A 23,763-nucleotide genomic window follows, 5' to 3' on the forward strand; every position below is an offset into this window, starting at 1 on the left:
GAGGGGATGGTCGACAGTGCCAAAGGCAGCAGAGAGGTCAAGGAGGATTAGAATGGAGTAGGAACCCATGACCTCTGACTCCGAAGCCCCGGCTCTTTCCACTGAGCCACGCTGCTTCCCCCATCAAATCAATCAGATACGAATCAGTCAGGTCAGACACAGTTCCTGTGTCTCACGTGGGGCTCGCAGACTAAGTAGGAGGGAGGACAGGTATTGGATCCCCGTTTTGCAGTTGAGAAAACTGAGGCCCAGAGAAGCGAGGTGACTTGCCGAAGGTCACATGGCAGACAAGTGGTGGAACTAGGATTAGACCCCAGGTCCCCTGACTCCCAGGCCTGGCCTCTCTCCAGTAGACCTTGCTGCTTCCCATGCTGTTCTGGCGATACTCAGATCGGACGCAGTCCCCGTCCCTCCCAGGCTCCCAGTCTAAGAGGGAGAGCGGCTGTTCTGTCCCCGTTTTACAGATGAAGAAAGAGGGGCACAGAGAGGTTAGGTGTCTTACTTGGGGTCCCCCAGCAGGCAAGCGGTCGGGCTGGAATTAGAACTCGGATCTTGTGACTCCCGATCCAGTCGACGTCGTCGTGGTTAACGGCAGTCGTATTTCTTGGGTGCCTGCTGAGTAGTAATAAGAATAACGTTGGTATTTGTTAAGCGCTTCCTATATGCAGAGCACTGTTCTGAGCGCTGGGGTAGATACAGGGTAATCAGGTTGTGCCACGTGAGGCTCACGGTTAATCCCCATTTTCCAGATGAGGGAACTGAGGCCCAGAGAAGTGAAGTGACTTGCCCACAGTCACCCAGCTGACAAGTGGCAGAGCCGGGATTCGAGCCCATGACCTCTGACTCCCCAGCCCGGGCTCTTTCCACCGAGCCACGCTGAGTAGGAAGCACTGTACCGTTATATCGTACTCTCCCCGGTGCTTAGTACGGTGCCCTGCGCACGGTGAGCGCTCAATAAATGCCATCGATGGATTAGTTGGGCTGAGGGCTCGGGAAGGTACAGCGGAAGACCGCCGCGCTGTCGTCACCCTGGAGGATCGTGCGGTCCGATGGAGAGGACGGGCTGCAGGCTGTCGACCGGGGAAGGCGCAGGGCAGGGCGACCACCGTGGCCGGGGGTGGACACGTTTCGCTCTGCGGCTATGGGACTCTTCAGTGTGGAGAGATGCAGGTTGAGAGGGGACTGGATTGACGATAAAACTTGGAATGGGTAGAGGGAGAACGAACCCTTCTTCGCGCCAAGGGTGGTAAGTGGAGGAAGTTCATTCCGACGTAAGGGCTGAGTTGTCGTTAAGGTTTTCTGTCCCCTAAGTGCGCGGGCGCTTCTTTGACTCACGGTGGGCAGGGACCGCGTCCACCGACTCTGTCCTATTCTGCTCTCCCAAGTGCTTAGTGTAGTGCTCTGCACACGGTACGGACTCAATAAATGCCATCAACTGACCGATGAATAATAGTAGGGACTGTCTCCATCCGTTGCCTAATTGTACTTTCCAAGCGCTTAGTACAGAGCTGTGCGCACAGTAGGCGCTCAGTAAAAACGATCGAATGCATAACGGTCGTGACCGTGAACATTCGCACTCGCCAAACCCCGATCCCTGCCGATCCTCCTCACGTTCTCCCTCCTCCTTAGACCGTGTGCCCCGTGCGGGGCGGGGAATGCGTCCGGCCTAGTTGACTTGTACCTGCCCCAGCGCTTAGAGCACTGTTTGACGCACAGTAAGTGCTTAACAAGTGCTATTCAAAAGAAGAGGACTGAACCGCCACCGCAGTTCCTCTCTGCTGAGGCCAGGTTCCTACCAGGAGGCCTCCTCCGGCTAATCCTCTGCGTCCCCTGTCGTGTCAGGTCATGTCGTGACACAGAGGATGTCATGACGTAACAGGACGCCATGGGGAGGCGGAGGATTTAGCCAGAGGAGGCCTCATCCTCTGCCTCCCCTGTCGTGTCGTGACATCCTCGGTGTCCCGTCATCCCCTGTGCTGTCACCACCCACCCCATCCCCGTACCCCTGTTCCCCCCAGCCTTTATGGGCATATGGGTTGAATTTTTCTTTTTCAAAAATCTTTTGGGGGACTTTTGCCATCACTGGTTGTGTCTGTAATTAGTCTCCTGTTCCCGCTGAATGTTAGGCATATCTGTCACAGCCTGACTCCCCCATTATCTTGTACACCTCTCGAGCCTTGGGCAAATCATTGAGTTCTCTGGACCCGAACTCCTCATCTGCTCCCTCTCCCTCCCTCCGAGACCGTGAGGCCCGGGTGGCAGAGGAACTGGGCCTGAGCTGCGTACTTCGGATGGAGCACGGTGCTGGGCCCGTAGTTAGCGCTTAAAAAATTTAGTAGTCATTGTTAAGGGCAGGGACCGTGTCTCTTACCTCTCCCGCACTCTGCCAAGCACCTAGGACCTTGCTCGGTACACGGCGGACATTCAGGCAGTGCCGATGAAAGACCCAACCCAGACCCCAAAGAGTGGTGGTGGTGATGATAACTGTGGTGTTTGTTAAGTGCTCACTATGTGCCAAGCACTGTTCTAAGCGCTGGGAGAGATGCAAGGTAATCAGGCTGTCCCACGTGGGGCTCACGCTTTTAATCCCCAATTTGCAGAGGAGGTAACTGAGGCGCAGAGAAGTTAAGTGACTTGCCCAAGGTCACACAGCAGACGAGTGGAGGAGCCGGGATTAGAACCCACGTCCTCTGACTCCCAAGCCCGGGCTCTTGGGGGATGAAGGCCGGGAGCCCCACGAGGGACAGGGGCTCTGTCCAACCTCATTACCTCGCGTCTGCCCCAGGGCTTAGAACGGTGCTTGGCACATAGTAAGCGCCTACCCAACACCACCGTCATTATTACGATTATTATTTTGATTGGCAGATCGGGGGCGGGCGGGGCTCAGCGGGCCCAGGCCCCGTCAGCGAGGCGCTGCGCTCATCGGGTGTGTGGCCAAGGTCTCCTGGGACCTTCCTCTTCACCTTGAGCCTACGTGTGTATTTGGCCAGAGCGCCCCCCCCCCCCCCCCCCCCCGCGGGCTCGTTAAGCGCTTACTACGTGCCAGGCACTGTTCTGAGCACTGGGGTAGATGCAAGCTAATCAGGTTGGACACAGTCCCGGTCCCATTTGGGGCTCACCGTCTTAATCCCCGTTTTACAGATGAGGGAACTGAGGCCCAGAGAAGTGAAGTGACTCCCCCAAGGTCACACAGCAGACAGAGACGTGGCTGGGATTAGAACCCAGGTCCTTCTGACTCCCAGGCCCGGGCTCTAGCCACTACGCCACACTGCTTCTCAGGGTGGCTCCCAGAAGTGCTCTTGCAGGTAGTGACGAGGTCCTCGGGAGTTTTGTCTTCGACAGGAGGGAGGAGGGGCGCTTTGGAGAGGGAAGCTCCTCTCGGGGTGCTCCGTGCGGGGGGAGCTATAGCCGCCTTACCGTGTGGGTCTCTCGCCTTCCCTCTGTTAGCGCCTGGGCCATGTTCCTAGACAGACCTCAGCAGCGGCTCCAGTTGGTCCTGCTCCCGCCGGCCCTCTTCATCCCGGTCCCCAAGAGCCAGGAGCAACGCTGGGAATCGGCCAGAGCCGTGCCGGAGACGGCGCAGCCGTTTGTGATCTACGAAGAGGTCACCAGCGTGTGGATCAACGTAAGCGGGGGTCGGGGGAGAAGGGGTTGAGGTCCGCTCTGGCTTCAGGCTGGGGCTGGGGTTCGAGTAGCGGGAGTAATTTCTCTTTTTATGGTGTCCGTTAAGTGCTTACTGCGTGTCGGGCACCGCTCCCATCGCTGGGATAGGTGCGTGTTGATTAGCGATAGCTTTTATTGAGCGCTTGCTTGCTGGATGTACCAAGCGCTGGGAGAACGACATACACGCGGTGGGGGAATCAGACACAGTCTCTGTCCCTTCGGGGGGGGCTCCCGGTCTAAGAGAATAAGTGGGGGGAAGGGATCGGAGACGGACAAAACGGGAGCGAGAAAGCAAGCTGGCCAGAGGAGTGGTCGGGGACCGGGATCGGAGCCAGGCCCGGTGGCCCCAGATAGAGCCTTCCCCGCCGGCGTCGGCAGCCGGTGGCTGGCCGCCTCCGGATCTGTCGGCCTGCTCCCGCTGGGGAGTTGGAGGGAGGATGAGGACGTCGGGGAGGGCCCGCTCTCTATAAGCACTTCTCCCCGGGGCCTCGGCGTCTCTTGAGCTCTAGCGGTGGGTAGCTCCACTGTCCGTCTGGGTTAGCGCTCCCATCCCCCTCTTCCGCCGTCGGGGCTGGGCCCCCTCCTCCCCCACACTCCCGTCTCCTCTCTCTCCTTCCTCCCAGCCCCTTCTCATGGGCTTGTGGCCTTTTTCTCCCCACACCGGCAGGTCCATGATATCTTCTACCCCTTCCCCCAGTCGGAGGGGGACGAAGACCTCTGCTTTATTCGCGCCAGCGAATGCCAGACTGGCTTTTGCCACCTGTACAAAGTCACTGTGACGCTGCGGCCCAACGGCTTTGACTGGACCCATCCCTACACGCCTGGAGAAGGTGAGCGGGTTGGTCGGCCCTGTCGGTCGCGGGGCCTCTTGGGATCCCCGAGCTCGTCTGAGGAAGCGCAGAGCGCCTTCCCGGGCTACCGGAGGGGTGGGGGGGGGCGGCGGGCAGAGAAAGGAAAAGCTAATAGACCCTTCCTTTCCTTTCCTTCCTTTCCCTTCCCTGCCTTCCTTTCCTTCCTTTGACGAACGTGTCATAGTTCCACCTGGAAAAATTAGATCCGCCTGGGTGCCCAAGTGGCTGAGGAGATTTGAGCAAGAAGATGTTGGGTTAATCAAGGCAGGCCTCCTGGAGGACGCGGCTTTGAAAGAGGGGAGGGCCGAGAGGGGGAAGATTTGAGGCCAACAGTCAAGCCCTGCGCTGTCAGGAGGGAGTGGCCTTATCCCCCCCACCCCGTCCCCGGGAGGTACTGGGTGCCCTGCTACCTGAGCGAGTGCCCCGGTGAGCACTTGCTGCATTTAAAGCACTGGAGTGGGCACTGGGGAACCAAACAGAAGAAGCCGGAAGTGTGATGCCTGGCCTCGAGCAGCCTACCGTCTAACGGGGGAGGCGGTGACCGAGAAAAGATCAATGTACCGTGGCTAAAAGGGCTCGAGAGTGGCTAAAGCGAACGGACCATACGAACGGCCACGCGCGTCGCCGGCAGGGACGCCTAGAAAGCCGTCGGTGGTGAGGTGTGATCCAGGGGCGGCCTGACCGCTTCGCTCGGCCCGTACCCCCCGGAGAGGGCACGGACCCGTGGGGGTTTGGGGGTCTCTGGCTCACGAGAGCACATTTCCCCCTCTTCCAGATGATTTCAAATGCCCGATCAAGGAGGAGATTGCTCTGACGAGTGGCGAGTGGGAGGTTTTGGCCAGGCACGGATCCAAGGTACCCATCGGGCCGTCCCCTCTCGGCCCACGATCTTCCCGCTTTCCCTCTCCGCTCTTGCCAGGCGGCCCGTGTCTCTGGTGTCTCCCCCTGCCCCTGGAGAGCCGGTTGGAAAAGCGAATCTGTTCCCATTCTTTGTCGTCGTCATCCTCCTCCTCCTCCTCCTTCTCCTCCTCCTCCTCCTCCGCCTTGACCGAGCGCCTGCCTTGGGCCGGGTGCCGGGCTGGGCGCCAGGGATAGGGCCGTAGAAGCCGTAAGACCCGTAGGGTAGAAGGAAGAAGTCGGGCGCTTACCGTCTTTTGACTGGGAAGTGCCCCCGTTGCGGGGTGGAACTGGCGGCCCTGGTTGTCGTGCCTTTGGCGGGCACCTTGACCGGAACACCTAGCAGCCTCTGGGGTGGGGAACTGGGAGTCCGTTCTAGCTCGTGGCGGTCGGCACAGAGCAGCAGAGCCGCCTCTCGGCCCAGAGGGAGGCGGGCTGGACCCGGGTCCGAGGGCACCTTCGGGCAGCCGAGGAGGCCGTTTTGGGCCCAGGAATCCGACTTGGGCTTAAAACGATAACTCGCCCCAAATCCTCGCGGCCCCCGGGGTGGGGGCGGCGGGGGTGGGGAGGGGAACCCCTGACACAGCCCGGTCTTTGGGCCTCTGGGGGATCCCGCTTTGGCTCCGTCTCCGTCGATGGAGTTGACGCTTTCCCGCCGTGGCCCCTCGCTGGGGCGGCCGGTTCCCCGTAGCTTTGCACATGAGGCCGTGAGCCCAGCCCTCAGCTTTCCGGGCCGTCCGGCCCAGGATTCCGCCTCTGACCGCCGGCACCGGGCCGCTCGGGGGGGATCTGGACCCCTCGCCCTCGAGGTTGGTTAGCGTCGGAACACCCTTCCGGCCCCGACCTTCCTTTCTGCATTCCGACGGCGAGCATCCTTCAGGTGTCTCTCTTTCTGTCTGTCTCATAAGGCCACGTGCCCCACCTTCCCTGGGTCAGTCCCACAGTCCGTATCCAGCCCACGATTCGGCCTCCGCCAGCGGCCCGGGGGCGCTTGGAGGAGCCGAGGGATGGGGTGCCTTTCAGGACGCCCCCATCCGCACGGTCGGGGATGGACCCATCTAACATCCCTTACTTTTTCCCCCTTCTGCGTCCCTAACTTGTCCTCTTGTGACCCATCGCGGACCGCTCGTCCACACGGGTCGGCCCAGACACTCCTCCCTGCTGGACCAGCTGCTTGCTCTTTTCAGCCGCACGGCGTCCCGCGGGAACAGATTCCAGCGGCTCACGCCCCTTCCTTCGGGTTTCTCTGTGACCGGCCTCCCACCGGCCAGGCGGTGGAGGATTTGGGGTACGACGGCTCCGTCTTCGCCCAGGTCACCCCCTTCGTGATCTGCTGACGTCCGAGCCCGGCCTCGTTCGGAGCGTCCCGCCCCTAGCCCGGTTCCTTGACCGTGCCGGTCTCTGTTCATTCATTGGCAGAGGCCGAGCCAGCCGGGCGGGTGAGAGGAGGAGGAGGCGGCGGCGGGGCAGGCGGGCCGTGTCGGGCTCTTTGTCGCCTGATACGACCTCCCCCGTCCCCGGCCCCCCTCCCACCCCGGTTCTTGTTGCAGATCTGGGTGAACGAGGAGACCAAGCTGGTCTACTTCCAGGGCACCAAGGACACACCTCTGGAGCACCACCTCTATGTGGTCAGCTACGAGGCCGCAGGGGAGATTGTGCGCCTCACCACGCCTGGCTTCTCCCACAGCTGCTCCATGAGCCAGGTGAGCCCGCGCGGAGGCTGGAGGGGAGTCGGGCCGCTCACAGGCTCGGTGGTGCTGAGTCCCCAGTCTTGTGCATGATTCCATCCCTGCTCACCGCCAGCTTCTAGTCTACCCGCCGCGGGCCCAGATACCAAGCAGACGTTCATCCCGATTTGGAGATGTAATGTTTCCTAGAGGGTTTCTTCTGCTGCTGCTGCTTCTTCGTCTTCTCCTCCTCCTCCTCCTCCTTCCAAAATCGGATGAACCGAAAGAGGTTCAAAAGGAGTTCTTCTAGCTCTGAGCTGACCTTTTCCCTTCTCCTTCTGCCTTGAACTTTCAAGTCGTGATGAACCCGGAGGATGCTCCCCGCCTCCCGCCCCCCGCCTTCTCCCCTCCTCGGCCTCCCAGGATTTTCTCTGTTCTTGATGGTTCTTGCTAATGCCCTGGTTGGGGTGAGCCACGTCGCCAGTACGTACCAAGCACCGACCGACCGAGCGTGTGCAGAACACTGTACCAGACACTCGGAAGTTGGAGAAGAAAGCAAGCGATCAATCAGTCGCATTTATTTTTTTCAATCGTTGGTGTTTATGCATTCAAACGTATTTATTTATTAAGCACTTACTGTGTGCAGAGCACCGTACTAAGCGCTCGGGAGAGTACAGTAGCACAGTGAGCTATACTAAACTATATTTAGTTTAACAGTAAACTGTATTAGAGAAGCAGCGTGGCCCAGTGGAAAGAGTCCGGGCTTGGGAGTCAGAGGTCATGGGTTCGAATCCCGGCTCTGCCACTCGTCAGCTGTGTGACTGTGGGCAAGTCACTTAACTCCTCTGTGCCTCAGTGACCTCATCTGAAAATGGGGATTAAGATTGTGAGCCTCACGTGGGACAACCTGATTACCCTGTATCTCCCGCGGCGCTTAGAACAGTGCTCTGCACGTAGTAAGCGCTTAACAAATACCAACATTATTATTAGTAGTATTATTAAACATTCACAGCGCTTACTGTGTGCAGAGCACCGGATAAACGCTCAGGAGAGGACAGTATAACGGACTCGGTAAACCCGTTTCCTGCCCACAACGAGCTTTCAGTCTAGAGGACGAGCTTACGGTCTTTTGAAAGCCCGTTCGGTGGAGAGCACTTCACTGGACGCTCGCGAGAGGACGACAGAGTTGGGACACACATCCCTGCCCTCAAGGGGCTTTACAGTCTAGCGTCTACAGGCAGACACTAAAATTAGGTACGGGGAAAGGGATCGACAGACTTTTAAGAAACGTACGGCAGTACTTGGGGTCGGGGGCAGGATTGGAGTCCATAGGTGACGCAGAAGTGTTGAAGTGGCGGTGGGTCGGGGCGGTGAAATAGGTTGGGGAGATTAATCGGGGAAGGCCTCCCGGAACGGATGTGATTTTTAGAAGGGCTTCTAAGGTGGGGAGGGTGGCGATCTGCCTCATACGGACGGAGAAGGAGCTCCGGGCAGGAGGGAGGATGTGAGCAAGGGGTCGACGGTGAGAGAGATAAGAGCGAGGCACAGTGAAAAAGGGTGGCATTAGAGGAGCCAAGTGTGCCGACTGGCTTGTAGTGGGAGAGGAGCGAGTGCCTGAAAGCCGACGGGCAGGAGTTTCTGCTTGACGTGAAGAGGAATGGGCAACCGTTGGAGGTTTCCGAGGAATGGGGAGACATTGGCATGTTGGAGAAAATTGATCCGGGCAGCAGAGTGAAGAGGGGCTGGAGAGGGGCTAGACCGGAGGCGGGGAGGTCAGCGAAAGAGACCGGTGCAGTAGTCGAATCGGGATGTGACAGATGCTTGGACCGGCGCGGGGGCAGTTCGGATGGAGAGGAAGGGGCGGCTTCTAAAGGCGTCGCGAAGGTAGAACCGACGGGATTTGGTGACCTACAACAGGCAGGTAGAAAGAATCAGAGAAAATGACAAGGCTGTAGGCTCGAGAAGCAGCGTGGCCTAGTGGAAAGCACCCGGGCCTGGGAGTCAGAGGACCTGGGTTCTAATCCTGGCTATGCCACCTGCCTGCTGTGTGACAAGTAAACAAGGCAAGTCACTTCTCTGTGCCTCAATTCCCTCATCTTTAAAATGGTTATTCAATACCTGCTCTCCCTCCTGCGTAGGCTGGGAGCCCCATGTGGCACTGGATTCTCCTAAATCTACCCCAGCGCTTAGTACAGTGCTCGGCACATAGTAAGCGCTTACCAGATTCCACAGTTATTATTAGGCTTGTGAGACGGGGAGGATGGTGTTATCAGTGAGGAAGAGAAAGTCAGGGGGAGGAGAGGATTTGGGGGGTGAGAAGACGACACGATCCCTGCCCTCAAGGAGCTTGCGGGCTAACAGAGAGACCAACACTTAAACTGACAAATGAACCTGTGTTGAGAGGACAGATAAACTAATAGACCCAAGGGGCTCTCGCGTTCAATGAGAAACCACACTCCATGACTGCTGAGGTGGGTGACGGGTTGGAAAGTTGGGATGGGGGACTAATTGGGGAAGACCTCCTGGAGGACTTAGTTTTTTAGGTGACTTTGCAGGAGGGGAGCCAAGTGGTTTGGGGAAGTCGGGCGGAGGAGGGCGTCCCGGGCATGGGGGAAAGGCAGGAAGCAGTGAGTCGGAGGCGATACCGTCGAGAGGAGCAGGAAAGGGGGCTGGCTTGGGAGGAGCAGAGAGCATCAGCTAGGGTCTAGTGGAAGGAGAGGGCAGATAGGCTCCTGGGAGCCAGCTGATGGTCGCCAGTTGCTTTTAAACGGGAAGCAGTGGAGCCATCGTGAGTAGTCGTGGTACTTGTTAAGCGCTTACTCTGAGCCCAGCACTGTGGACGGATTCAGGATCGATCAACGGGTCGGACACACTCCCTGTCCCACGTGGGGTTCGCAGTCTAAGGGGGAGGAAGGACAGGTGTTGGATCCAGGTGAGGAAACCGAGGCCCAGAGAAGTGAAGTGACTTGCCCGAGGTCACACGGCAGGTCAGTGGCAGAGCCGGGGTTAGAACGCGGTTCTCCGGTCTCTCGGGCGCAGGCTCTTCCCACTAGGCCCCATTGCTGCTTCTCCGTTGAGGGAGCTACCGGAGATTTGCGGGGAAGGGGAGATGGTGAGGACTCCTGTCCACTGTGGGAGGAAACAGCTCTAAGAGGGATAGTTTTGCAGTGGTGGAAGATAGGGTGAAGACAAAGAGAACTACCCTTTCTTCCTCCCACCGCGAAGGTCAGGATCACCTTGTTTCTACCTCAGCGCTTAGAACAGTGCTTGACAACTAGGAAGCGTGTAATGATATCTGCAAATATCATCATCAATATTAGCAGTATTCTGAGAAGCCCATTCAGAAGAGGGAAGGATAACTGTGCCTCGGTTTTTCATGGTTTCGGGCGCCCATACAAGTTAAGTGAACCCAGTTTTACATAGTCTAAAGGGGGAGAGGGTCGGGAGAGTCCAGGTTCTCCCCTTCCCCTCGCCCTCATACTCCAAAAGAGAGCCAAGCTTGTGTGACTGAATGTGAACGGAGCCGGAGGGGGCGAAATCCCAACTCGTCCGCCTTCCCTTCCTCCCTCCAGAACTTCGACATGTTCGTCAGCCACTACAGCAGCGTCAGCACCCCTCCCTGTGTGCACGTCTACAAGCTGAGCGGCTCCGATGACGACCCACTCCACCGGCAGCCCAGGTTCTGGGCCAGCATGATGGAGGCAGCCAGTGAGTTCAGGGCAGGGTCCTCCCGATCCAGAGTCGGGGGCCCGGTGGTATTCCAGAGCGGGGGATGGTCAGCCGGAGGCCCTAGAGCTCGGAATGGAGCTGAGTCCGCATGGAATCATCCCAGTCCCCGGGGGCCTGGAGGGGATCCCGGTCAGCGTGGTGCCCTAGTGCTGGGGGGGGGGCCGGGGGGCTGGGGGTCGTTGGGGGAGAGGGGTGGGCAATGATGGAGACAGTATGGGGTGGAGGGCTGAGATCCCGGAGAGGGAAAAAGCCAGCAAAGTCCCCCCTCTTCAGAGATGCGGGAGCTTGGGAAACGGAGACACCGGCCAGGAGTAAAATTGGAATGATGACGACGATAACGATGGTGGAATTTGGCAAAGTGCTTACCATGTGCCAAGCACTGAACTAAGCACTGGGGGAGAGGCGATACAATCAGATCAGACAGCCCCCGCCCCATAAGGGGTTCCCATCTAAGAGGGCAGGACATTTTATCCCCATTTTTTGGATGAGGAAACAGGGCCAGAGAAGTTCTCTGACTTGCCCGAGGTCACGGGATAGCCCGGGGTGAGAATCCAGGTCCTCTGAATCCCGGGCCCGGGCGCTTTCTACTAGGTCACGCTACCTAGTGGAATCACAGTCGAATGGGGGGAGGGGGAGAGGAGTGGTCAGAGGTCGAGTCTAGGGCATGGGTCGCTCTCAGGGCGGGGGTCAGAATCGGTCACGGGTGGCAGGATGAAGGGCAAGCGTTGGGGGTGGGGGAGAGTTGGGTTCAGCTGCCGACCTGACGCCACTCCTTGTGTCCCTCAGGCTGCCCACCCGACTACGTCCCTCCAGAAATTTTTCATTTCCACACGCAGTCCGACGTGGAGCTGTACGGCATGGTCTATAAACCTCACAATGTCCAGCCAGGGAGAAAACACCCCACGGTGCTGTTCGTGTACGGGGGTCCTCAGGTGGGTACCCAGTGCGGCTCCTCCCTTCTCTCCCTGGGCTTCAGCCCTCCCTCTCCTCTTCTCCCCCCGCTCCCCTCCCCTCCACCCTGTGGCCCTGACCGGGACCGTGGCTCGGGCCGGTAGAGACGGCTCCTCGGCTCAGCTGGAGGTGATGTCATGGGGATTCGCCTTCTCTTCTTGGGAAAGGGGGGAGCGTCGGCCTGCTACTTGCCCTGTAGGGCCGCTCTTGCACCACTTCATCCTTCTCTTTGTCCTCCTCTGAAGCCCATGTTATCCATCTCTACCGCTGCCTTTACTGGTTGTCGTCATCCGCCTCCCCCCGCCCCCCGCCCCCAGGCCCCAACTCCAACTTTTCTCAACCGTTTTGGTGCCTCTCTCACTTTCCTGCTTTCCTTCTACATCCCTACACTGATCCTTGGGGTCTTTAGAATCCACGTGGATGTTTCCGATGACACACACCCCCCCCCCCCCCACCCCGCAGCCACGTGCTTCCCCGAGCTCTTCATCTCCACCGAGCTCTCGCTCCTCCTCCCCTCACCCACTCAACAACTTGGACAAACGCTCCATCTCACTGTCTGTAGTCACTGTGCAATCTTTACCCTCACCAACTCTGAAATCCCGCTGACCAACCACAGCCCCCTCACCTGCCTTCACTCCCACACACCCCTTCCCCGCAAACCTGCCCTGTTCCCCCACAGAGACTACCGATATCTCGGCCCCATCCAATCATCCCAAGCCATCGCGTCCCATTTAGTCTCTCTACCGAGCTGTTGCTCTCTTGACACACAGATCCACACCCTCGACACCACCCTCTCCACTGAACTCATCTCCCTCGCTCCGCTGATCTCGTACCACCAGCCCGCAGCCCTGGCTCACCTCCACAGCACACTTCCTCCGCTCTCGTGCTTGAGCTGTAGAGTGCTGCTGGCCGGCCGTGTCCCTCTGAAACTCATCCTCACCTGCTGTAACTCTATCCCTTGACGCCTACACCAATCGCCCAGACCAACTGTTTCTGACTTTGAACTTCCTCCTTAAATCTCCCGCGTCCTTTCCCCCCCACCCCCCCCCCCCCCGTCGTCCACCTCGCCCATCTCTTTGCCCCGATGACCTCGCCCTCTGTCTGACCCACAAAATTGAAAGCAGCTGGTGTGAACTCCATAAGATCTCCCCCGGACACCTCCAGTCTCACCTCCTCCCAACACTCTGATCGATCGATCGATTGATTTCTACATCCTATTAGATTTGAGGTTCATCTGCATAGAGATGGTACTTGAAGAGTTGGAAGTTGAAGCCATGGGAATGGATGAGTTCCCCAAGGGAGTGGGTACAGATGGTGAATAGAAGGGGACCCAGAACTGAGCCTTGCAGGACCCCCGAAGTTGGGTTGGGAGGCAGAGGAGTAGCCAGCGAAATAGGCTAAGGAGCAGCCAGAGAGGTAAAGGGGAACCAGAAAGCCAGGAGATCTCCCGCCTCTTCGAAATCTCCCCACCCCCACCCGCGCCTCCGGGCTCCATCCCATCGCGTCTTCCCTCCCTTCTTCCCTCCCTAACCTCCATCTTCAACTGCTCACTCTCCAATGGCTCCGGCCCTCCTGCTTTCAAACATGTCCACGTATCCCCTATCCTAAAAAAGTCCCTTTCTTGAACCCACGGCACCCTCCGGTCATCACCCCATCTCCCGCCTACCATTCCTTTCTAAACTCCAGTGAGTTGTTTATGCCTGCTGCCTGCACTTCCTCTCCTCCAACTCTCCTTGATTCCCTGCAGTCTGGCTTCCAACCCCTTCAGTCCACTGAAACTTCCCTGTCCACGGCCACCAGTGACCTTCATGCCAAATGCAAAGGACTCTGTCCTAATCCTCTGAGAACTCTCAGCTGCCTTCTGCACCACAGATCACATCCTTCTGGAACACTAAGTAACCTTGATTTCACTGATGCTGCCCTCCTTTGGCTCTCCTCCTATCTCTCTGGCCACTCCTTCTTAATTTTATTTGGCAGGCTCCTCTTCTGCCTCTCACCCCCTAACAGGGGGAGAGAGGGGAGGAGGGGGCTTGGGAGGGAGGTCCTCAAGGCTCAGTTCTGGGTCCCCTGCTCTTCTCCATCTGTACCCACTCCCTTGGAGAAGTCATACACCCTCAAATCTACCTCTCCAGCCCTGATCTCCCTCCTTCTCTGCAGTCTGGCGATTCCTCCTGCCTTAAGGGCATCTCCACTTCTATGCTCTGCTGACCCCTCAAAATTAACGTGTCCAAAACAGAACCCCTCATCTTTCTACCCAAACCCTGTCCTCACCCTGACTTTCCCTTCCCTGTAGAGAGCACCATCATCCTCCCCTTCTCCGAAGCCCGTAACCTTAGCATTGTCATCGACTTATCCCTCTCATTCAACCCGCGTATTTGGTCTGACACCAAATCATGTCAGTTTTCCTCCCTTCTCAACATTGCTAAAATCTGCCCTTTCCTCACCGTCCAAACTGCTGCTCTGCTGACCTGAGCACTTATATCCCGTCTTGACGACTGTGTCACAGCCTTCTCGCTGACCTCCCTGCCTCCAGCCTCTCCCCTCTCCAGTCCACACTTCACTCTTCCCACCCTTCTTCCCTCCCTGACTGCGATCTTCAACTGTTCACTCTCCAGTGGCTTCTTCCCTACTGCTTTCAAGCATGCTCATATATCCCCTATCGTAAAAAGCCCTCCTTTGACCCCACAGCACGTTCTAGTCATTGGCCCATCTCCCTCCTACCATTCCTCTCCAGACTCCCTGAGTGAATTGTCTGCACCTGCTGCCTCTACTTCCTCTCTTCCAGTTCTCTCCTTGACCACCTCCTACTGGCTTCCACCCCCTTCCCTCCACCAAAATTGCCCTCTCAGAGGTCACCGGTGACATCCTTCTTTCCAAATCCGATGGCCTCTGCTCTATCCTAATCCTCCTCGGCCTCTCGGTTGCCTTCGACGCTGTCTCCTGGAAATGTTATCCAACCTGGGCTTCACTGACACTGCCCTTCCTAGTTCTCTTTCTGTCTCTCTGGACGCTCATTCTCAGTCTCTTTTGCGGGCCCCTCCTCTGCCTTCCACCCTGTAACTGTAGGAGTCCTTCAAGGTTCAGTTCTGGGTCCCCTTCTATTCTCCATCTCCACCCATTCCCTTAGGAGAAGGCATTTGCTCCCATGGCTTCGACTACCTCCTCTATGCGGACGATTCTCAAATCTGCATCTCCAGCCCTGATCTCTCTTCTTCTCTACAGTCTTGTATTTCCTCCCGCCTTCAGGACATCTCTTCTTGGATGTCCTACCGACACCTCAGACTTAACGTGCCCAAAACGGAACTCCTAATGTTCTCACCCAAACCCTGTCCTCGCTCTGACATTCCCATCACTGTAGGCAGGGCCATCGACTTCCCTGTCACACAAGCCCCTACCTTGGCGTTATCCTCCACTCATCTCTCTTCTTCAGTCCACATTTTTAATCTGCACCAAATCTTGTCAGTCATCCTTCGTGACGTCTTTAAAATCCACCCTTTCCTCTCCATCTAAACCGCTACACCGTTAATCCAAGCACTTATCCTGTTGTGCCTTGTTTGCTGCATCAGCCTCCTCGCTGACCTCCGTGCCTCCTGTCTCTCCCCACTTCTAGTCCATACTTCACTCCGCAGCCCAAGTCATTTTTCTCCAAAAATGTTCAATCCCCCTCTGGGCTATGGGGATTCTAGTCTCCCTATATGCCAGGGGCCCCTGGTTGAAAGTACCGGTCTAGCTGGCCCCTCGGAATTTGTTCCATCCCAGCTCTCACTTCTGGACCCCACGTCAATTCTTCCCCCCGCAGGTACAGCTTGTGAATAACTCTTTCAAGGGGACAAAGTATCTGCGGCTCAACACGCTCGCGTCCCTCGGCTATGCCGTGGTGGTGATCGACGGCCGGGGATCCTGTCAGCGAGGTCTCCAGTTCGAAGGGGCCCTCAAAAATCAGATGGTAAAGCTCTCCCTACTGCGTTCCGCCCCCACGTCGGCCTCCGCCCCGTCACCGTGCCTTCTCCAAGGCCGAAGCGGGAGCTTTTCAACTGTCTCCTCTCCATCCACCCCAACAGGGTCAGGTGGAGATAGAAGACCAGGTGGAAGGGCTACGCTTCGTGGCGGAGAAATATGGGTTTGTGGACCTGAGTCGGGTCGCCATCCACGGCTGGTCGTATGGCGGTTTCCTCTCCCTCGTGGGGCTGATTCACAAACCCCACGTCTTCAAGGTTAGTTCCTCCCAGGGCCGGCCACTGCGGCGGGGAGGGGAAGGGCCTCCTCCCCCATCGCGAAGCCGGTGAACAGTTCTGGGTATCATAATCCTCAGAGAGGACCGAGCTCTTCCCGGAGCTCGGCGAGGACACTGGGAACCCCCACTGATCCCCGGACTGACCTGGGGATCCCCGCCTGTCGGCGGGGGGGCCAAGAGTAGAGCCGCCATCTTGGCTCCTTTGGCTCCGGGGGCAGGCTGGGGAAGCTACCCCGAACGTCTAGTCCAGTGCCCTGCACACACTTGGTGCTCCAGGAATACCGTTAATTGATTGGTTGATTGATTGAGCTACCCATCCTGCTCATGGAACTCGGGGGGCGAAGCTAACGGCCTCAAGTCCATAAGGGCCAAGGCCCATGTCTGATCCCTTGCCATCCAGAAAGCGGCACCACTGAGGATCCCCTTACCTTACCTGGGTAAGGAGTTTACAAAGCTTGAGCCCTGTGCCACAGAGGTGGCCATCTCTTCTCCAAGTGATTGAAGTTTGGGTCTCCACTTGGGCCTGAGACGTAGCCCCGCCCCGATCGCGCTAGCTCAGTCTTCCCCGGTCCTGTGGGTTTCCTGGCCTCTCCTCGCACCCCCTTCCCGCCCGTTTCTTCTCTTTTTGTGGTTCCAGTGCGAAAGACTTCACTGATGGCGGGGTTTCTTCCGCACCCTGGGATAGGAGAGAGCTGGGGAAGTGGGAAATGACTCAGACCTCCCCCACCGTGCCCTCCATTTCCACCCCCTTCTCCTCCCTTGGGAAAGGTTGATAGGGAACGTAATGCAGGAGTTCAGTTTGCTCCTCTGATGGTAGCTTGAAGACCCCCCCCCACACCCCACCCCCCCTCCCGATAACCACTCCCAGTCCCCCTCTTGATGCTGACAGACCCATCCACGATCCATGAAGTGCTGAGGTAGCTGAGGGGATGGCTTGGCCGGCCAGGAAATTCAGCTGAGGAGGGCTTCCCGGGGGAGGTGGCTTTTAAGAGGGCTTTGAAGGAGGGGAGGGGTGGCGTTTGGTGAAGCTGAGGGAGGAGGGAGCTCCAGGCAGGGGGAAAGGTGGGCCAGAGCCAGGAAAGCTGAGTGGACTAAGGTGAGGGTGGGGTTTGGTGCCGGATGGCCTCGTGGAAAGAGCCCAGATGTCAGAGGATTCGGGTTCTAATCCTGACTCCGCCTCTTACCTGCTGTGTGACCTTGGGCAAGTCACTTCACTTCTCTGGGCCTCAATTTCCTCCCCTGAAAAATGGGGTTTGAATACCTGTTCTCTCTCCCAAGTTGGGGACGGGGACCGTGCCCAACCCGATTATCCTGCGTCTACTCCAGCGCATAATCATGCCCGAAACGTCGTATGTGCCGAATGAGAGCTACAGTCGTCATTGTTGCCGTTAACGTAGGACTCAGCGAAGCAGCAGGACACTGAGCCTCTCTGAATGTGTTGAGCTTCGGTAAAGGTGGCCACGTAGCCTTCGGTGACGGAAGCTTCTTGCCCCTTCCCCGCCCACGTCCCCACAGGTCGCTATCGCCGGGGCCCCCGTGACGGTCTGGATGGCCTACGACACCGGCTATACCGAGCGGTACATGGATGTCCCGGAGAACAACCAAGAAGGTTACGAAGCTGGCTCTGTGGCGTTGCACGTGGAGAAATTGCCCAACGAGTAAGCCCTTTCCCCTGGCTGGCCCGGACCTTGCTCCTGTCCACTCACCCAGCAGCTGCTAGGTTCAACCTCAGGGCCAGAGGGACAATGTTTGCCACGACTTCAGAATGTGCCCTCTCTCTCCCCCTTCCTTTCCTCCACCCCCCCCTTCTTTCCCCCCTTCCTCCTTTCTGCTGCCCCCCCCCCCCAAAAAAAAACACAGGATTCTGCCCCTGACAACTAGGTCTATTCAGAGGCTTGAGCCTTGGGGGCTAATCTTGCTGGCAGGGGTAGTGTTTCCCCTTCCTTTCCCGCCAACCCTCTCCTCCCTGCCCTCCCATCTTGGAGTGCCTTCCTTCCCCTTCCCTTTGTCCCAAACCTGCCCTGAGGCTCCTGGGCCCCCCTCCCGGAGTTCTTGGCATAGGTCGGAGTGGTTCAGCAGCCCCAGGGGATATCTCGGGGATACCTCGGAGCACCAGCACCGGCAGGGGGGCACGGGTGTTGGAGCGAGAAGCAGCACTGCAGGAGTAGGAGATGAGAGCCTACCTCAGAGCCACAAGCTTCGAGGCCCAGTGTCACCTGTTTTGTTGCCGCCGCTGCTCCGGCGGAGAGGGTGGGAAGAGCCTGGATTGGGCAGGGTGGGAGGGAGGGGAAGGGATGGTGGGTGCTCTTTAGTAGGGGGCGAAAGAGTGCTTCCTCGACAGCCCAGGGGGCCAGGTTTTAGTAGATGGAAAGTCCCGTTCCCCCCGCCCCACCGGTGGAGATGTTGGGCCGGGCTCGCTCCTCTTCCCCTCCCCTGGTGGTTCTTGGGCTTTTAGACTTCAGAGGGTGAGAATGTAGCTCATGGAGGAAACTGTGGTGGGGGGGGGGGGGGGCGTGGGTTTCTCAACTCGGCCTGTGGCTTAAAATGCTCAGAATCTTCTCCCCGCCCCAAACCCCTTCCCTTCCCTCTCCAGGCCAAACCGCTTGCTGATCCTCCATGGATTCCTGGATGAAAACGTGCACTTTTTCCACACCAACTTCCTCGTCTCCCAGCTGATCCGGGCCGGGAAACCCTATCAGCTGCAGGTGAGCGTGCCGGTGGGAGATTGGCCGTGGGGCGAGGGATGAGCTGGTGAGCCCGTGAAGCGGGACGGGTCACCCGGCTGGATTCCGGTCTCTCTCCCGGGCGCTTCCGCCGAGCGATTTGACGTGGTCGCTTTCTCGGTCAGCTCGGGGTTGGTGGGGAACGGTGAGGGTGGAGTCGAGGGGCGAAGCCCCAGTGGGGTCCTGCGGCACCTTTCCCTGCCCTCCCACGTCCCCTCTTTGCCCCCCGCAAGGGCCCAGGGGGCACTTGCTCGTCGGCTTTGGGGGTAGGTGGAGCCAGTTGTCTTTCGCCTGGACCCGTGGGGTGACTCCTCCAGCAGGCGGCGGCCTTTTGGCCCGGCAGCTCTGCCCCGGCGTTTCTGCGCCCTCCCATCAGGCCCCTCGTTGCGAGCAGGCCGTCCCCTCGTCCCGGCCGTCCCCTCCTGCCTCTGGCACCCCAGGGCCAGTCGGAGTCTCCGGCCTGGATGCCCGGAGACCAGGGGAGCCCGACCGCCCTCCCTCCCCTCCGGCTCTGCCGGGATCCCCGGGACCCGCGCAGCCGCGGTTAGAGGCGGTCGAAGTTTTCCACCCGAGGATGAGCCCGTGAGGCAGGACACGTGCCCCAGCTGGATCCCGGTCTCTCTCCCGGGTGCTTGCGCTGAGCGATTTGACACGGTCGCTTTCTCGGTCGGCTTGGGGTTGGCGGGGAGCGGGGAGGGTGGAGGTCAGGGGAAGACGGGAGGCCGGGTCGATGACGCGGGTGAGCCGACGGGCTCGGGGCGACGGAGCCGACGTTCCCCTCCCCGGGGCCGTCCGGACCGGGCAGCCAGCCTCGTTCCCCTTGGGACCCTAGGGAGACCCCGGGGCTTCCCGGTGGGGCCGGAAAGACCCCCAGTTCGTGGCTGACGGACGGACCCGCTCTTCGGCGGGCCCGCCTGCTGCTCCCCAGCCCCGTCCCGTCTGCGCCCCATCGTCTCCCGGTCTTCAAAATGCAACGTTGGCACCTGTGGCCACTGGAACCTCTCATCTCTCTCGCCCAGATCTACCCCAACGAGAGACATAGTATTCGCTGCCCTGAGTCGGGAGAGCACTACGAAATCACACTGCTGCACTTTCTTCAAGAATACCTCTGAGAGCTGCGGCCTCCACGACTCCGGATGCTGCCCACTCACCTTGGGAGGGTCCCCGGCCCTCCCTCCCCTCCCTCTCCCGACTCTTCTCTCCTCTCCCTCACCCCTCCCTCCCCTCTCCCGCCCCTCCCCAGCCTTCTTCTGCAGAGCACAAGCCTCCAAGTGCCACCATCTTGGCTCCCCCAAACATCAGGTTTCCCGGGGTGAGGAGGGAGAGGAAGGCCATCCCCTCTGGCCTGATCTGGATGGCAGCTCTTCTCACCCGAAAGCCAGCTCCATCCCAACCCCTGTGGACTCACGCTTCCTGGCTGATGCTGCGGCTGCTTCATTTTTTTTTTTATATATATAAACTCTTCTTTGTTCTTTTCTTTTTCTTTCTTTCTTTTTGGCTGCGGCTTTCTCCACGCCAGGACCGAATCAAGCAATCAATCAGTCAGTCGGTCGATAAGTGGTATTTGAGCACTGCCTCTGTGCAGAGCACTGTATGACGCACGCGCTTGGGAGAGGACTATCGGTAGACCGATTTAGACTGAAACCGGGCAGAGGTCCGGTCCCGTCTGCCATCCGCCACTTCTCTCTCCTATCCCCCCTCTGCGGTCCGGTGATTTCCTGGAAGGGGGATCTCGGCGGCATCGAGGCATCTAGACTTTGTCCCAGGGAGGAGTCAGACCAGAGAAATCCGCCAAGCTGCCTTAAACCGAGGTGCCGGGAGAGCAGGAGTCCTTCCCCCCGGGGGGGGGGGGGGGGGGGGGGCACGACACTCCACGGTCGCCTGGGGCCCCCAGTCGGCTTGGTGGGCATATGAGTTGCTCTCTCGCTTCCCACCGCCCCACCCCCGCGCCCCCTGTGTTTTTCTCTTCCTCGCCCCCGTCCCTACCCTCTGTCTCTGTGTCCTCCCTCCCCCATCCCCAGGATGAGCAGTAGCATTCAGGGCCCCAGGATAGGCTTGGTAGGCACATTCCAGTCTCTTCTCCCCCCCCCCCCGGCCCCGGTCCCCCGGCCCCCCAGCTCCCTTAGTAAATTGTTGTTCGAGCCGTGTAGGAGGAAGGCGGTAGGTCTGGGGCAGTTGGCTGGCCTTGGGAGGTTGGGAAGTTAGCGTGCCCGAGGCCCTGGCCAATGTCCTCCCAAATACGGGGGTGGGGCCAGAGAACAAGGTTATGCCCCTCCGGCCGTCCGGAGCACGTGGCCACCTCGGGGATCAGGTTTGGTAGCAAGAAGAGAATGGGAATTCCCGTTTCCCGCTCCAGCCCTCGCTCACCCTCCTCTCCCCAGCTCCCCTTCCTGTGATATTTCCTGTTCTTCTCCCGCAAGCTTTTAGGCGTGCACTGAAACCAGCTTTGCTTCAGTTCTCTGCGGGTCAGTGACTGTTTTTCGCCCTGCCCTCCGTCTCCCCTCTCTCTGCCGCCGCCGCCGCCCCCCACCCCCCGGGCCGATACGCATTCTCATTTCCCCGACCAACACAGACTGCGGGGGCACCGGGCCCGCCTCCCCCTCCGGCCCCGGGACCGAGTCGGAGGGCAAAGACTAGAACACGGACCCCCGTCTTTTCACCCCACGTATTTTAAGTGCGTATTATGAGAAGAAAATATTTTTGTGGATTCTTATTCTTTTATAATTATGCGTGTAAGACGTAGCAACTCATTAAAGTATTACAGATGGAAACGAAGCCTCCGTTCGGCTACATGGCGGGGACGGGTCTTGGGTGCCAGCGAGCGGGAAGTGGGGTCGGGAAGTGAGAGGGGGAGTCACCGGGAACAGGAAGTTGCCGTTCCTCTGGCAACCTCTTTCCTAGATGTTCCAGTGTGGTGAAGGACTGGCTTGGGCACCTGTCGCGGACAGAGTGGGGGGTTGGGGGTCTGGGAACGGGCAACAGGAGTAAAAGACGCAGTTCCCGCCCGCGAGGAACTTACTATCCAGCCGGGGGGGGGGGAGGGGGACGGGGGGGGGGACGACAAGCAGACACCCGTTCGTTTCGCTCTACGCGTACACGCGCACGTACACGCGCGCGCACCCTTCCATCCTCAGCGTGGCTCAGTGGAAAGAGCCCGGGCTTGGGAGTCAGAGGTCATGGGTTCTAATCCCGGCTCCACCACTTGTCACCTGTGTGACTTTGGGCAAGTCACTTCACTTCTCTGAGCCTCAGTTACCTCATCTGTAAAATGGGGATGAAGACTGTGAGCCCCACGTGGGACAACCCGATCACCTTGTGTGTGTCCCCCGGCGCTTAGAACAGTGCTTGGCACGTTGTAAGCGCTTAACAACTGCCATCATCATTATTACTATCATTAGCTTCGAGTCAGGAAACTGCTCACGTCTAGCTGTCTCGCATCTCCGAAGATGGCACAACCAATGAGAAAGTTCACCTATGACTGTGGATGTGAGACCGACCGTCCCGACCACAGCGCCCACCCCACGGCTGCCTATTTTTGTACCGTTTGGTTAGTTGGCGGCACCCGGGATGGTTTTTGCCTTTCCGCCAGTCTCTCCATCCTCCTGGAGCTCTTAAGGGATCGTAGTGCCCCGTGCCGGCTTGACCGCCAAAGTCGTCTCCCGGCTTTTGACTGCGATGCTGCATCTTCCAACGCCGCCCTCGGCCGTGCCCTAAAAGCGTTCCCGGATATCCCGTTTCTGCCCCCCCCCCGTGGCAGCAGCTGTGGTCCCTTTGCCCGTGGTCCGCCCAGCGAAGCTCCGTCGAGGGGAGCTGCCGCAAGCGCGGCGGGTGCTTCGGCGCGTCAAGCTGCGGACCTAACCGGAGGCGTGGTCCGTCGGACGGTCAATCGGTGGCACTCATTGAGCGCTTGCTGTGTGCAGGGACCCGTATTAAGCGCCTGGGAGGGGACGACACCACGGAATTGGGAGTTGGTTAGAGTCCAGCGCAGACAAACCTTCTCTGGGGTTGCGAGACCAGGGCCTCTCTGGATGCCACATCCGGCTCCTCGAGCAGTTCATTCAGCATCACTCGGGGACCGCGTTCAACATGGAGGCAACTAGGAATGATGCTTACCCAGCGCCCACTCTGTGCAAGGCGCGGTACTAAGCACCTGGGTCGCGATGCGATCCTCTGAAACATGGCTCTGACCGTGGGTTACTCTTCCCATGGCATTCACTGTCGTATTTATTGAGCGCCTACCGGGTGCAGAGCACTGTACTAAGTAGTTGGGAGAATACGACGCGACGATCAAGACGCTCCCTGCCCGCAGTGCTCGCGATTGGTCAAAACCAGCCCCACCTGGTGATCGGACCCTACAGGTAAGTAAAAATCACCCTGAAAATCCCTCCCCTCACGTATTCCCCTTCCCCGTTCCTAGGGGCTTCCCTGCCCCACCCCGAGCCCCGAACTCATCCTCCTCCTCCACAGGTCTCCCCACCCTTCGCGCCAGGATTTTCTGTTTTTGAACTTTGTTCATAGTGACAGCTGCCGCTGCCAACCCGGCTAGCTCCGATTAACATCCCCCCCACTTGCCTCCCTGCCCCATCCAGGAAAAGGGGAGGGAAAGGGCAGCGCTGGGGCCCTGGCAGCCACGCCCACAGCACCAGCTGTTGCCCCCATCTGATCCGGGCCGCCCTGGTCGGTCCCCGTCTCCGTTTCCACAGCGGGGAGGGGAAGGCGGGCTTACCCGTGGGACCCGGGGATGAGACGGCAGCGAGAGGTACAGCACCTGCCGCGGGCCTGGCGGAGAGCGCGTCCGATCCGGCCGGCGCGGCTAAGAGCTGTTGGATGGGGCTGCAGCTGGAGACCTGGGCTGGGGCCACGGCTGGTGGCCGCGGCTGACGCAGGTGGACATTTTGAGGTAAGCCGTGGCCACGGTGGCGTGGGCGCCGCTGTTTCGAACCGGCTAGCCTGACCGGATCGGACGGGGTCGGAGGCGGGGAGAGGGGGCTCTCAGATCCTAGCCCGCTGTGACAATCAGCACTTGACCTATCTCCGGCTTTCACATC

The 23,763-nt window shown here is 59.0% G+C and overlaps 1 protein-coding gene across 5 annotated transcripts in view; it reads left to right on the top strand.

The window, feature by feature from the left end:
• Positions 1–21,486, top strand: part of DPP9 (dipeptidyl peptidase 9) — a 72,770-nt gene extending 51,284 nt beyond the window's left edge. For all 5 annotated transcript variants that reach the window (XM_029050577.2, XM_029050574.2, XM_029050576.2 and 2 more), the window contains 11 exons: positions 3,448–3,625; positions 4,331–4,493; positions 5,290–5,369; positions 6,962–7,114; positions 10,651–10,786; positions 11,594–11,739; positions 15,558–15,704; positions 15,820–15,972; positions 17,508–17,650; positions 18,586–18,697; positions 19,735–21,486. In XM_029050577.2, the coding sequence (XP_028906410.1) occupies positions 3,448–3,625; positions 4,331–4,493; positions 5,290–5,369; positions 6,962–7,114; positions 10,651–10,786; positions 11,594–11,739; positions 15,558–15,704; positions 15,820–15,972; positions 17,508–17,650; positions 18,586–18,697; positions 19,735–19,827 (1,504 nt within the window). In that variant the 3' untranslated portion in view covers positions 19,828–21,486. The remainder of the gene's footprint in view (positions 1–3,447; positions 3,626–4,330; positions 4,494–5,289; positions 5,370–6,961; positions 7,115–10,650; positions 10,787–11,593; positions 11,740–15,557; positions 15,705–15,819; positions 15,973–17,507; positions 17,651–18,585; positions 18,698–19,734) is intronic.
• Positions 21,487–23,763: the final 2,277 nt, after the last annotated feature.

This window comes from Ornithorhynchus anatinus, chromosome X1 (assembly GCF_004115215.2).
Source record: "Ornithorhynchus anatinus isolate Pmale09 chromosome X1, mOrnAna1.pri.v4, whole genome shotgun sequence".
Taxonomy (NCBI): domain Eukaryota; kingdom Metazoa; phylum Chordata; class Mammalia; order Monotremata; family Ornithorhynchidae; genus Ornithorhynchus; species Ornithorhynchus anatinus.